Below are 12,412 nucleotides of genomic sequence, written 5' to 3' on the forward strand. Positions count from 1 at the left end.
TGCTTATCTCTTGTACAGGGTGGCCCCCTGACAACAAAGGTCTTACTAATTTTCTGAGACTGTTCTCAAACTTGTAATTTTGTGTCTCAACCTTCCAAATCAAAGGGATTATAAGTATGCGCCACCACGCCCACCATAGCACACCCTTCTTACATGGTGACTCAGGGCTCCAAGAGGTAGTTTTCCAACAAACAAGGCAGAAGCTGATGGCCTTTTATGATCTAGTCTCAGAAATCAAAATATTTCTACTATGCTCACTTGGCTAAAGTGGTCACTTAGTCACAAACCCCATCCAGATTAGAGAGAGGGGGGCTTTCAACCTCATCTCTCCATAGGAGGCATGTCAGACTATTCTCAGCCTTGCTTTAAAATGCCATGAAAATATTTTGGGGAAGCTGGGCATGGTGGTACATGTCTGTAATTCCTGAGACTTGGGAGACTAAGGTAGGAGAATCACAATTTTGAGGCCAGCCTCAGCAACTTAGTGAGGTCTTAAGCAATTTAGCAAGACTCTGTCTTGGCAATAAAAATTAAAAAGGGCTGGGGATGTGGCTCAGTGTTACAGCACCCCTGGGTTAAATCCCTGCTGTGTGTGTGTGTGTGTGTGTGTGTGTGTGTGTGTGTATTTGGGGGAGTGTTTTTTTTAAAATTTTTATTATTAGTTGTTCAAAGTATTACATAGTTCTTGACATCATATTTCATATATTTTATTCAAGTGGGTTATGAACTCCCATTTTTACCCCATATACAGATTGCAGAATCACATCAGTTACACATCCACTTTTTTACATACTGCCATACTAGTGTCTGTAGTGTTCTATTGCCTTTCCTATCCTCTACTATCCCCCCTCTCCACCCCTCCCCTCCCATCTTCTCTCTCTACCCCATCTCTGTAATTCATTTCTCTCTCTTGTTTTTTTTTACCCTTTCCCCTCACTTCCTCTTATATGTAATTTTGTATAACAATGAGGGTCTCCTTCCATTTCCATGCAATTTCCCTTCTCTCTCCCTTTCCCTCCCACCTCTCGTCCCTGTTTAATGTTAATCTTCTTCTCATGCTCTTCCTCCCTGCTCTGTTCTTAGTTGCTCTCCTTATATCAAAGAAGACATTTGGCATTTGTTTTTTAGGGATTGGCTAGCTTCACTTAGCATAATCTGCTCTAATGCCATCCATTTCCCTGTAAATTCTATGATTTTGTCATTTTTTAATGCAGAGTAATACTCCATTGTGTATAAATGCCACATTTTTTTTATCCATTCATCCATTGAAGGGCATCTAGGTTGGTTCCACAGTCTAGCTATTGTGAATTGTGCTGCTATGAACATCGATGTAGCAGTGTCCCTGTAGCATGCTCTTTTTAGGTCTTTAGGGAATAGACCGAGAAGGGGAATAGCTGGGTCAAATGGTGGCTCCATTCCCAGCTTTCCAAGAAATCTCCATACTGCTTTCCAAATTGGCTGCACCAATCTGCAGTCCCACCAGCAATGTACAAGTGTACCCTTTTCCCCACATCCTCGCCAGCACTTGTTGTTGTTTGACTTCATAATGGCTGCCAATCTAACTGGAGTGAGATGGTATCTTAGGGTGGTTTTGATTTGCATTTCTCTGACTGCTAGAGATGGTGAGCATTTTTTCATGTACTTGTTGATTGACTGTATGTCCTCCTCTGAGAAGTGTCTGTTCAGGTCCTTGGCCCATTTGTTGATTGGGTTGTTTGTTCTCTTATTGTCTAATTTTTTGAGCTCTTTGTATACTCTGGATATTAGGGCTCTATCTGAAGTGTGAGGAGTAAAGATTTGTTCCCAGGATGTAGGCTCTCTATTTACCTCTCTTATTGTATCTTTTGCTGAGAAAAAACTTTTTAGTTTGAGTAAGTCCCATTTGTTGATTCTAGTTATTAACTTTTGTGCTATGGGTGTCCTATTGAGGAATTTGGAGCCCGACCCCACCGACTGTAGATCGTAGCCAACTTTTTCTTCTATCAGACGGCGCGTCTCTGATTTGATATCAAGCTCCTTGATCCATTTTGAATTAACTTTTGTGCATGGCGAGAGAAAGGGATTCAGTTTCATTTTGTTGCATATGGATTTCCAGTTTTCCCAGCACCATTTGTTGAAGATGCTATCCTTCCTCCAATGCATGCTTTTAGACCCTTTATCAAATATAAGATAGTTGTAGTTTTGTGGATTGGTTTCTGTGTCCTCTATTCTGTACCATTGGTCCACCCGCCTGTTTTGGTACCAGTACCATGCTGTTTTTGTTACTATTGCTCTGTAATATAGTTTGAAGTCTGGTATCGCTATACCGCCTGATTCACACTTCCTGCTTAGCATTGTTTTTGCTATTCTGGGTCTTTTATTTTTCCATATGAATTTCATGATTGCTTTCTCTATTTCTACAAGAAATGCCGTTGGGATTTTGATTGGCATTGCATTAAACCTATAGAGAACTTTTGGTAATATCGCCATTTTGATGATGTTAGTTCTGCCTATCCATGAACAGGGTATATTTTTCCATCTTCTAAGAGCTTCTTCTATTTCTCTCTTTAGGGTTCTGTAGTTTTCATTGTATAAGTCTTTCACCTCTTTTGTTAGGTTGATTCCCAAGTATTTTATTTTATTTTTTTGAGGATATTGTGAATGGAGTGGTTGTCCTCATTTCCATTTCAGAGGATTTGTCGCTGATATACAGGAATGCCTTTGATTTATGCGTGTTGATTTTATATCCTGCCACTTTGCTGAATTCATTTATTAGCTCTAATAGTTTCTTTGTAGACCCTTTTGGGTCTGCTAGGTATAGAATCATGTCACCTGCAAATAGTGATAATTTAAGTTCTTCTTTCCCTATTTTTATGCCTTTAATTTCTTTCGTCTGTCTAATTGCTCTGGCCAGTGTTTCGAGAACTATGTTGAACAGAAGTGGTGAGAGAGGGCATCCCTGTCTTGTTCCAGATTTTAGAGGGAATGCCTTCGATTTTTCTCCATTCAGAATTATGCTAGCCTGAGGCTTAGCATAGATAGCTTTTACAATATTGAGGTATGTTCCTGTTATCCCTAGTTTTTCTAGTGTTTTGTGCTGAGAGCCATAGCCAAGTAGGAATGATGCATGGCATTTTTAGTTGAAAGGTGATGCCAGCAAGCCATTGAGATGATATGATTATGTTAAGATCTGCATTCAATTGGATATTAGACCCCTGCTGTCCGCCTCAGCCTGCTACTTTGGAGCTCTAGCGGGACTTTCGGAGAGTTCCCATTGGTTGGGGAAGTGCGGTAGGAGGGAATTCTGGAGGAGGGATTTCCTGTTGGGGTAGTGTGGCCCGGGAGAACGCTGCGTGTGTGGTTCGGCATATTTCCCGGGAGTGTGCGTGGCATTGGTGGGAGTTTCAGAAATAAAGTTTGTTCCTGCTTGAGTGGCTCGTGATTTTGTGCCCAGCCAGACTGCGGCAGTTTTGAACATATAGGGATGCTGTACTTTGTCAAATGCTTTTTCTGAATCTATCAAGATGATCACATGGTTCTTGTCTTTAAGTCTATTGATGTGGTGAATAACATTTATTGATTTCTGTATATTGAACCAGTCTTGCATCCCAGGGATGAATCCTACTTGATCATGATGCACGATCTTTTTGATATGTTTCTGTATCCGATTTGCCAGAATTTTATTGAGGATTTTTGCATCTAGGTTCATTAGAGATATTGGTCTGTAGTTTTCTTTCTTTGAAGTGTCTTTGTCTGGTTTAGGAATCAGGGTGATGTTGGCCTCGTAGAATGAATTTGGAAGTTCTCCCTCTTTTGCTATTTCCTGAAATAGCTTGAAAACTATTGGTATTAGTTCTTCTTTAATGGTTTTGTAAAACTCTGCTGTATACCCGTCTGGTCCTGGGCTTTTCTTAGTTGGTAGTCTTTTGATGGGTTCTTCTATTTCCTCAATTGATATTGGTCTGTTTAGGTCGTGTATATCCTCCTGACTCAATCTGGGCAGATCATATGACTTTTAAGAAATTTATCGATGCCTTCACTATCTTCTATTTTATTGGAGTATAAGGATTCAGAATAATTTCTAATTATCTTCTGTATTTCTGTAGTGTCTGTTGTGATATTGCCTTTTTCATCCCGTATGCTAGTAATTTGAGTTCTCTCTCTTCTTCTCTTTGTTAGCATGGCTAAGGGTCTGTCAATCTTATTTATTTTTTCAAAGAACCAACTTTTAGTTTTGTCAATTTTTTCAATTGTTTCTTTTATTTCAATTTCATTGATTTCAGCTCTGATTTTAATTATTTCTTGCCTTCTACTATGTTTGCTGTTGTTTTGCTCTTCTTTCTAAGGTTTTGAGATGAAGTGTGAGATCATTTATTTGTTGGTTTTTTCTTTTTTTAAGGAATGAACTCCAAGCAATGAATTTTCCTCTTAGAACTGCTTTCATTGTGTCCCATAGATTCTGATATGTTGTGTCTGTGTTTTCATTAATCTCTAAGAATTTTTTAATTTCCTCCTTGATGTCTTCTATAACCCATTGATCATTCAGTAACATGTTGTTCATTCTCCAAGTGATGCAGGATTTTTCCTTCCTTCTTTTATCGTTGATTTCCAGTTTCATTCCATTATGATCAGATAGGATGCATGGTATTATCTCTACTCCTTTATAATTTCTAAGAGTTGCCCTGTGACATAATATATGGTCTATCTTTGAGAAGGATCCATGTGCTGCTGAGAAAAAAGTGTAACTGCTTGGTGTTGGGTGGCATATTTTATATATGTCAATTAAGTCTAGGTTATTAATTGTATTATTGAGTTCTATAGTTTCTTTATTCGACTTTTGTTTGGAAGATCTGTCCAGTGGTGAGAGAGGTGTGTTGAAGTCTCCCATAATTATTGTATTGTGGTCTATTTGACTCTTGAACTTGAGAAGAGTTTGTTTGATGAACATAGCTGCACCATTATTTGGGGCATATATATTTATGATTGTTATGTCTTGTTGGTGTATGGTTCCCTTGAGCAGTATGTAGTGTCCTTCTTTATCCCTTTTGATTAACTTTGGCTTGAAGTCTATTTTATTTGATATGAGTATGGACATTCCTGCTTGTTTCCGAGGTCCATATGAGTGATATGATTTTTCCCAACCTTTCACCTTCAGTCTATGTATGTCTTTTCCTATCAAATGCGTCTCCTGTAGGCAGCATATTGTTGGATCTTTTTTTTTTTTTAATTCATTCTACTAGCCTGTATCTCTTGATTGGTGAGTTATGCCATTAACATTTAGGGTTACTATTGAGATATGGTTTGTGCTTCCAGCCATATTGGTTTGTTTATGTTACTTAACAAGATTTGTTTTTCCTCTTTGATTATTTTTCCTCTTTACTGTACTACCTCCCGCTGTTGGTTTTCATTGTTATTTTCCATTTCCTCTTCCTGTAATGCTTTGGCGAGGATGTTTTGAAGAGCTGGTTTTCTAGCTGCAAATTCTTTTAACTTTTGTTTATCGTGGAAGGTTTTAATTTCATCTTCCATCCTGAAGCTTAATTTTGCTGGATACATGATTCTTGGTTGGAACCCATTTTCTTTCAGCGTTTGAAATATGTTGTTCCAGGATCTTCTAGCTTTCAGAGTCTGTGTTGAAAGATCAGCTGTTATCCTGATTGGTTTACCCCTAAATGTAATCTGCTTCCTTTCTCTTGTAGCTTTTAAAATTCTCTCCTTATTCTATATGTTGGGCATTTTCATTATAATGTGTCTTGGTGTGGATCTCTTATGATTTTGCACATTCGGCGTCCTGTAGGCTTCTAGGATTTGGAATTCTGTTTCATTCTTCAAGTCTGGGAAGTTTTCTCATATTATTTCATTGAACAGATTGCTCATTCCTTTGGTTTGGACCTCTATACCTTCCTGTATCCCAATAACTCTTAAGTTTGGTCTCTTTATGTTATCCCATATTTCTTGGATGTGCTGCTCATGATTTCTTAACAGTCTTGCTGAGCTGTCTATGTTCTTTTCAAGTTGAAATACTTTGTCTTCATTGTCTGATGTTCTATCTTCTAAGTGTTCTACTCTGCTGGTAGTACTCTCATTTGAGTTTTTAATTTGGTTTATTGCTTCCTGCATTTCTAGGATTTCTGTTTGTTTGTTTTTTATAACCTCTGTCTCCCTGTATAGTTGATCTTTTGCTTCTTGGATTTGTTTATGTAATTTATTGTCAGAGTGATCTTTCATTGTCTGATTTTGCTATCTGATGTCTTTGTTGAGACTCCAGATCATCTGAAGCATGTATATACTGAATTCTTTATCTGAAATTCCATCTGCTACAGATATTACCTCTTCTAAAGTTGAGTTGATCTGCATTGCTTGTGGTCCTTTCTTTCCTTGTCTTTTCATACTGCTCACATTTCTTTCTGCTTTGTGAAACTGTTGTGTTATTGATTTTCCCCCTATATATTTATATTGCTCTTGTATAGTTGCAAAGTCTCTCTTTTGTGGAGAAAGACAATGTTAACAGTTCCCAATATTAATAGTACATCATCTAAGCACACGTTTTCCTTATTACTACATTTATAGCTAGACTCTATAGCTACAAATGTTGGTTTCGATTATCATTTGCAAATATAGTCATTAGTTTCATGAAAGGCATACCATTTCTGGTAGCTTGAAGAAAACTGAATTTCAGGTGTAGGATGTTATGTTTAGGGGGAAAGGAGTGAGGGTATGGGGTTAATCTAACTTAGTAACTTTGGAAAGCTCTAACCAATAGATGGGTAATTTATGGAAGAATGTATAGATTCAAATTCCTGTCAGTATTTATAAGATTACCCTACTTATAAATAGTAAAATTGAGGGGGTTGCAAGTGGGATAGAGGAAGTAAGAAGGAGAAAAACAAATAACAAGGAAAGAAAGAGAAAAAAGAGAGCGGGAAAAAGAAAATAAGAGAAAAAAGAAAAGAAATAAAAAGGGGGAGGGAGGTGGGGCATACGCAATTCCTCTATATTATATTATTCTGGTGATTCAGTTGTTAAAGACCTTTTTCATGCACAATTCTTGGTTTCATATATGTTGAGGTTGCGAGGACCAGAGGGGGAAGGGTGGAGGAGACTGGATGAATGGATGAAAAGAGAGAGAGAAGAGAAAAAAAGAAAGAAAAAAAATGTCTCTCAGAACTCTGTTTTCTTTTCTTCCAGTTGGTGGCGTTGTCTATTCCTAGCTTGAGTCTCTGGGTTCAGGGTGGTGGTGGTAGTCAGTGTGAGAGGACTTGAGCTTCCACCTGTGGCCTCTCTACTCTTATTCTCTGAGAATTAAACCAGGTGCCTGATCCGCTGCAGATCCAGGCTGGTAGCCACGCCCACCGGTTGGTGGGATTTTCCAAGATGAGTTCCATCAGTTTTTCTCATAAGGTGTTTGATGAGGTGGGGGGTGTTGGGGAAACCTTATGTTTGTCCAGAGCTCGGTCAGGTGACCGCACGAGCAGGCGGCTGGGCCCCTCCTCCAGTTGGGGTGGTCTGTCTACTGCACCGGCGGGCGGCTGTGCCCCCTCTCCAGGCCTCGTGGTCTGCCTACCGTGCAGACGGGAGGCTGGGCTCCTCCTCCAGTTGGGGTGGTCTGTCTACCGTGCAGGCGGGCTGCTGGGCCCCTTCTGGGGGAGTGTTTAATCCTTACTCTTTTGGGTTAAAATCAAAGAGAAAATATTCCATCCGAAAAATAGATAGGGAGACTGGAATGGGGGAGAATGTTATAATGGGATCAACACCAGTAAAAGAACTTAGACCATAAAAAGAACTTACGAATTTCATCTTGAACTCATGAATTTCATCTTGAACATTTTGAATTTGAGGTCTCCTTAAGACCTTATAACGGTGAGGTTAGAATAAGTACAAGTGACAAAGCACTTGGATGCATAGGCCTAGACTTTAAATATAGCCTATGCCCTTTATTCATTTATTCAGAGAGTTGTGTGATGTTCATACAGTGTTTCCTTTTTAACTTTATATCCAAGTAATGATCATACAGATGTTATGCTTGAATTGAAATATCTTTTCTGCATACCCAATTCCTTGCCTTCTGGAAGACTCCACATTATTCTTGATGACTTGGCTCAGGTCAAACATCATCTCTTCATGGCTTTCTGTGAACGCATCTTCAAGTAGACTTAGGTCTTCCTTCCTCTGTGAGTTCTCCTCTAAATATTATGCGCATTTCTCTGACAGCATTTATTACAACATACTAAAATTGTTTGCTTTATTGTCTATCTTTTCTATTAGACTTTTTCTGTGACAGCCATACCTTATTCTTCTTTACCTCCTGTGCCTCTACAGTTACTAGTACATTTAGACACTTAGTAAATCTTTGTTGAATGGAGTGCAATTTTCTTATTCCTAATATTCTTATAATTGCCTGGCCTCAGGGATGGTCATTCTGTTTTAAAGGTTGCCTGGGCTTTTGCACTTCTCCCCAGTGCCCTCCAAGACAGGATATTTAGTGCATACAGACATTACTAAATTTATATCTCTAGCTCAGAATTTTCTTCTAAGCTGCAGATTAAATGTCCTCTCCATTTTGAGATTTTAAGGGGACCTCAAATTCAAAATGTTCAAGATGAAATTCATGATCATCTTCTCAATCCCAGTCATCACTCCCTCTAAAACAACAATGGGAACAACAACCCCCCCACACACAACTAGCTCTCTTCCAATATTTTCTGTTTCAATAAATTCTACTATCAGTCATCCCTGACACATTCCTCTGCTTATTCTCCATATCCAGTCATCACAAATAGGGCTATCATACTGCTTTCTAAAATATATCCACATCCCTCTTCTCTACTGCAATACCTCAGACCAAGTGGCCACCACTGATCTCCTGCAGTACAGTAGCCATCTCTTAGAATGCCTTCCAAAAGGTTTCCTTACACCCTATCTAGACCAACTTACATCTGTTTTGCATACTGCAACTTGGATGAAAGTTTTGAAACAGTCTGACCAATGTCACCTCCCTTTCTCCTATAATCCCTAACTACAAACTTTTTGACAATTTCCTATTACTATTTAGACATAGGCTACCTATGTGTCATGTAAAGCAATTTCATAACCATATGCCTGCCTATCTTCCACTCCAGCCTCTTGTGGAAGCTCGGCTTCCTCACTCTAGTCTGCTATAGTAGAACTATGACTTCCCTGAGTTATGTTCTTTTTTTGACCAGAAACTTTGCACAAATTATATCCTCTTTCAGGAGTTCATGTCCCACCTCCCTGTATCTAGTTAATTTCTGAGTATCCTTCTAATCTCAGATCTACTATCTCTTCCTTATGGAAGCCTTCAATCTAGGTCAGTTTTCTTTTTTATATGTTCTCAGAGAATATGTTTCTCTTGTTCATCACTTGCTTCAGTTCATATTTCACACAAATTGTGTGATGATAGGGGACTTTAAATTCTGAAACCAAGGATTGAGTATATTTATGTTCACTGTTGAGTCACTGGTGATAGTATCCTAGTGGCTGCAGCAGCCACTCTGCTATGTTTGCTCATTAAAGCTTGGTGATTAAAAAACATTGTCCTAGGATGATAGAGGTTACCTGAAAATGGTATGAGAAATTACCAGTGGGCAGCCAATGTAAATTACCCAAATTGAGATAAAATGACTTATTTGTCCTGTAGTACACATTTCTTAACTAAATTTAGGTCTTGCACATTCAATTTTTTTTTTCAGGTGAGCTACTCTGGAGCACAAATTGCTGTAGGATTTGAAGATGGGGTTGTTCGAATTCTTGAACTTTATGATCCGAAAGGGCTCACAATTTTTGCAGGACGGAAAAAAGTTCCCGATGTCGATATATTTTTGAAACACGTTTTCAAACCCCATACTGCTCAAGTCACTGCTTTAGCATATGAACGTGATGCAGAAGTTCTAGCCACAGGGGTAAGCTGAAGATTCCCCTCCTGGTTCCTATTGCAATGTGATGGTTAACCTTACCCTTATAAGTCCACCTACTTAATTGTGCTTTACTGAAATTAATTATCTAAGAATATATTAATATTTTGCTTTCATTGTATTCATATTCTTTCAGTGTACTCTGTTCACAACATTTAAGATATTCTTACCAATTTGTAAACATTACTCAATTTAGTTTTTATTTATTTTAAATACATAGAAAATTTCAACTGCTAGATGTATTATTTATAAATCAGCATTTTATAGTGTGGGTACATTCTTAAGTAGAATTACCATAGCTGAGTGTGTAGCTTAGTGGTAGAACACTTGCCTAATATCCACAAGGCCCTAGGTTCAATCTCCAGGACTGCAATAGCAACAAAGTTGAACTGGCATAAATGAAGAGAATAACTGAAAAATTTTCATGCATTAAGAAGTGAACATATGCATTATAGAACTTTTTGTGAATTGATTTATGTATAAGAATGATAATCAAAATTTCAGAACCACATACTAGAACACATGGGGAGATAAAGCAAATATTTGAAGAATTACTTCAGAATAATCTGAGATATATGACCATTGTATGTATAAGTATTCAGTGTATATAACATATACCATTAAATGTTATTCATGTTCTAAAACTAGATTTCATAGTAATGTAAATTTGTTGGTTGTACCTCTTTTAGAGTAAAGATCAAACCGTCTTTTTCTTTGAAGTGGAAAAGAATTATAAGCCAGTTGGTTACATTAACACTCCTGGACCTGTTTGCCAACTAATATGGTCTTCAATATTACATGTGAGTCATTATTACTTTTCCTCAAGCTTCAATCTCAATTACTATATATGTTTTAGTCAGCTTTTTTGTTGCCATGACCAAAAGAACTGACAAGAACAATTTGAGGAGGAAAAGTTCATTTTGGAGCCCATACTTTCAGAGGTCTCAGTTCATAGAAGGCTGGCTCCATTCCTCAGGGCTCAAGGTGAGGCAGAACATCATGGTGGAAAGGTGTGGCATAGGAAAGCAGCTGGGAACATTGCACCAGGAAGCAGAGAGAGCCTAAGATCAGCTCACAACATATACACCAAAAGACGTGCCCCCAATGACCCACCTCCTCCAGTCATACCCTACCTGCCCAGTCACCACTCAGTTAATCCCACCTACTCAGTTCATCAGTTAACATACTGATTAGGTTAAGGTTTTCATAACCCAATCATTTCACCTCTAAACTTTCTTGTCTTGTCTCGCACATGAGCTTTTGGCGTACATCTCCCATCTAAACCCTAGCAACATAGTGAAGTGATCTTGTGGCTAGAGAATAGTGAGTGGAATTATTAGCCCCAACCTTTGGTTATCAGGTTGCTTGGTCAGCTGAGCCTCATTCAGGACCTCTCTGCTCTCCTCACCACCTTCCTTCTCTTCTGTACTCTTAATTAGGTGGCCATGAACATCTCTCAAAAAACAGGGTTGTATCAGGCTTTCTTCAACAATGATGACTTGGGCCATTGTCAGAGTACACAGAGAATACAGTTGTTGGGTACACATGTCAGATTGCTCTGACTTGGATCAGTCAATTGGTCTCTCTGACAATCAGAAGCTCATTTCTAAGATCTAAGTGTACTTGTCCTTATCTTTATATGTAGACAATGTATGTTGTGAATTTAGAGCAGGGAACTATGAGGAGAAAAGTTACAAATTATTATTATTAATATTTTCTATTATTGTACCTTAATTTTGAGGACTCATGTCATGTGGAGAGGTGACAGGTGCAGGGGGTTCAAAAGAAGGGAGTGATAACTGCACAGGAATCTCTGTATGAAATGTGTAAATGTTACGTCGCAACATACAACATAAGTGCATCCTTTAGTCATTTCCCTTGGCACAAAGTTAAAAATCAAAGCAATATTTGCCAGTGGTTAGGAATGGTGAGCAGGAAGGGAGTGGGTATTCCTACAAAGGGGCATCTTGAGGGAGATTTTTGTGGTAATGAGAGAGTTTGTATCTTGATTTCCATGATGATTACATGAGTCCGCACATGTGATAAAATGACATAGACTTATACCTGTTCTATACTGATTTTGATTTCCTGCTTTTGGTAGTGAAGGGTACATGATATCCTTCTGTACTAATTTTTCAATGTCCTTTGAATCTATACTTGTTTCAAAAAAAAGTTAATTTTTTTAAATAGACATGAAAGATTTTTAAAACAGCACAATTTTAAAGTCATTTCAAGAAGTGTTGTCTGTCAAGTGTTTGTGTTTCTAATATTATTTGAGGATTACTAATGTCAAAGTAAATTATCCATGTACTCTACATATACTGCACACCTCATTTTTTCAAAAGCAATAGGTCTTTGCTTCTAATACCTTGTCATATCTTGTACCTGCCTGAAAACATTAAGTTTCTGCCTGTTGTTTCTGGGTATTTCTAATGAAGTTACATTACATATGCAGACACAAGCATTTGCCAGTGGGGTGATAACATTACAAGGGAGACAGA

The 12,412-nt window shown here is 38.2% G+C and overlaps 1 protein-coding gene across 1 annotated transcript in view; it reads left to right on the plus strand.

Moving 5' to 3' along the window:
• Cfap44 (cilia and flagella associated protein 44) overlaps window positions 1-12,412 on the plus strand; it is a 101,192-nt gene that overhangs the window by 28,086 nt on the left and 60,694 nt on the right. The window contains exons 14-15 of the mRNA XM_027936158.2: window positions 9,690-9,899; window positions 10,601-10,711. Of these exons, the coding sequence (XP_027791959.2) occupies window positions 9,690-9,899; window positions 10,601-10,711 (321 nt within the window). The remainder of the gene's footprint in view (window positions 1-9,689; window positions 9,900-10,600; window positions 10,712-12,412) is intronic.

This window comes from Marmota flaviventris, chromosome 8, assembly GCF_047511675.1.
Source record: "Marmota flaviventris isolate mMarFla1 chromosome 8, mMarFla1.hap1, whole genome shotgun sequence".
Lineage (NCBI taxonomy): Eukaryota > Metazoa > Chordata > Mammalia > Rodentia > Sciuridae > Marmota > Marmota flaviventris.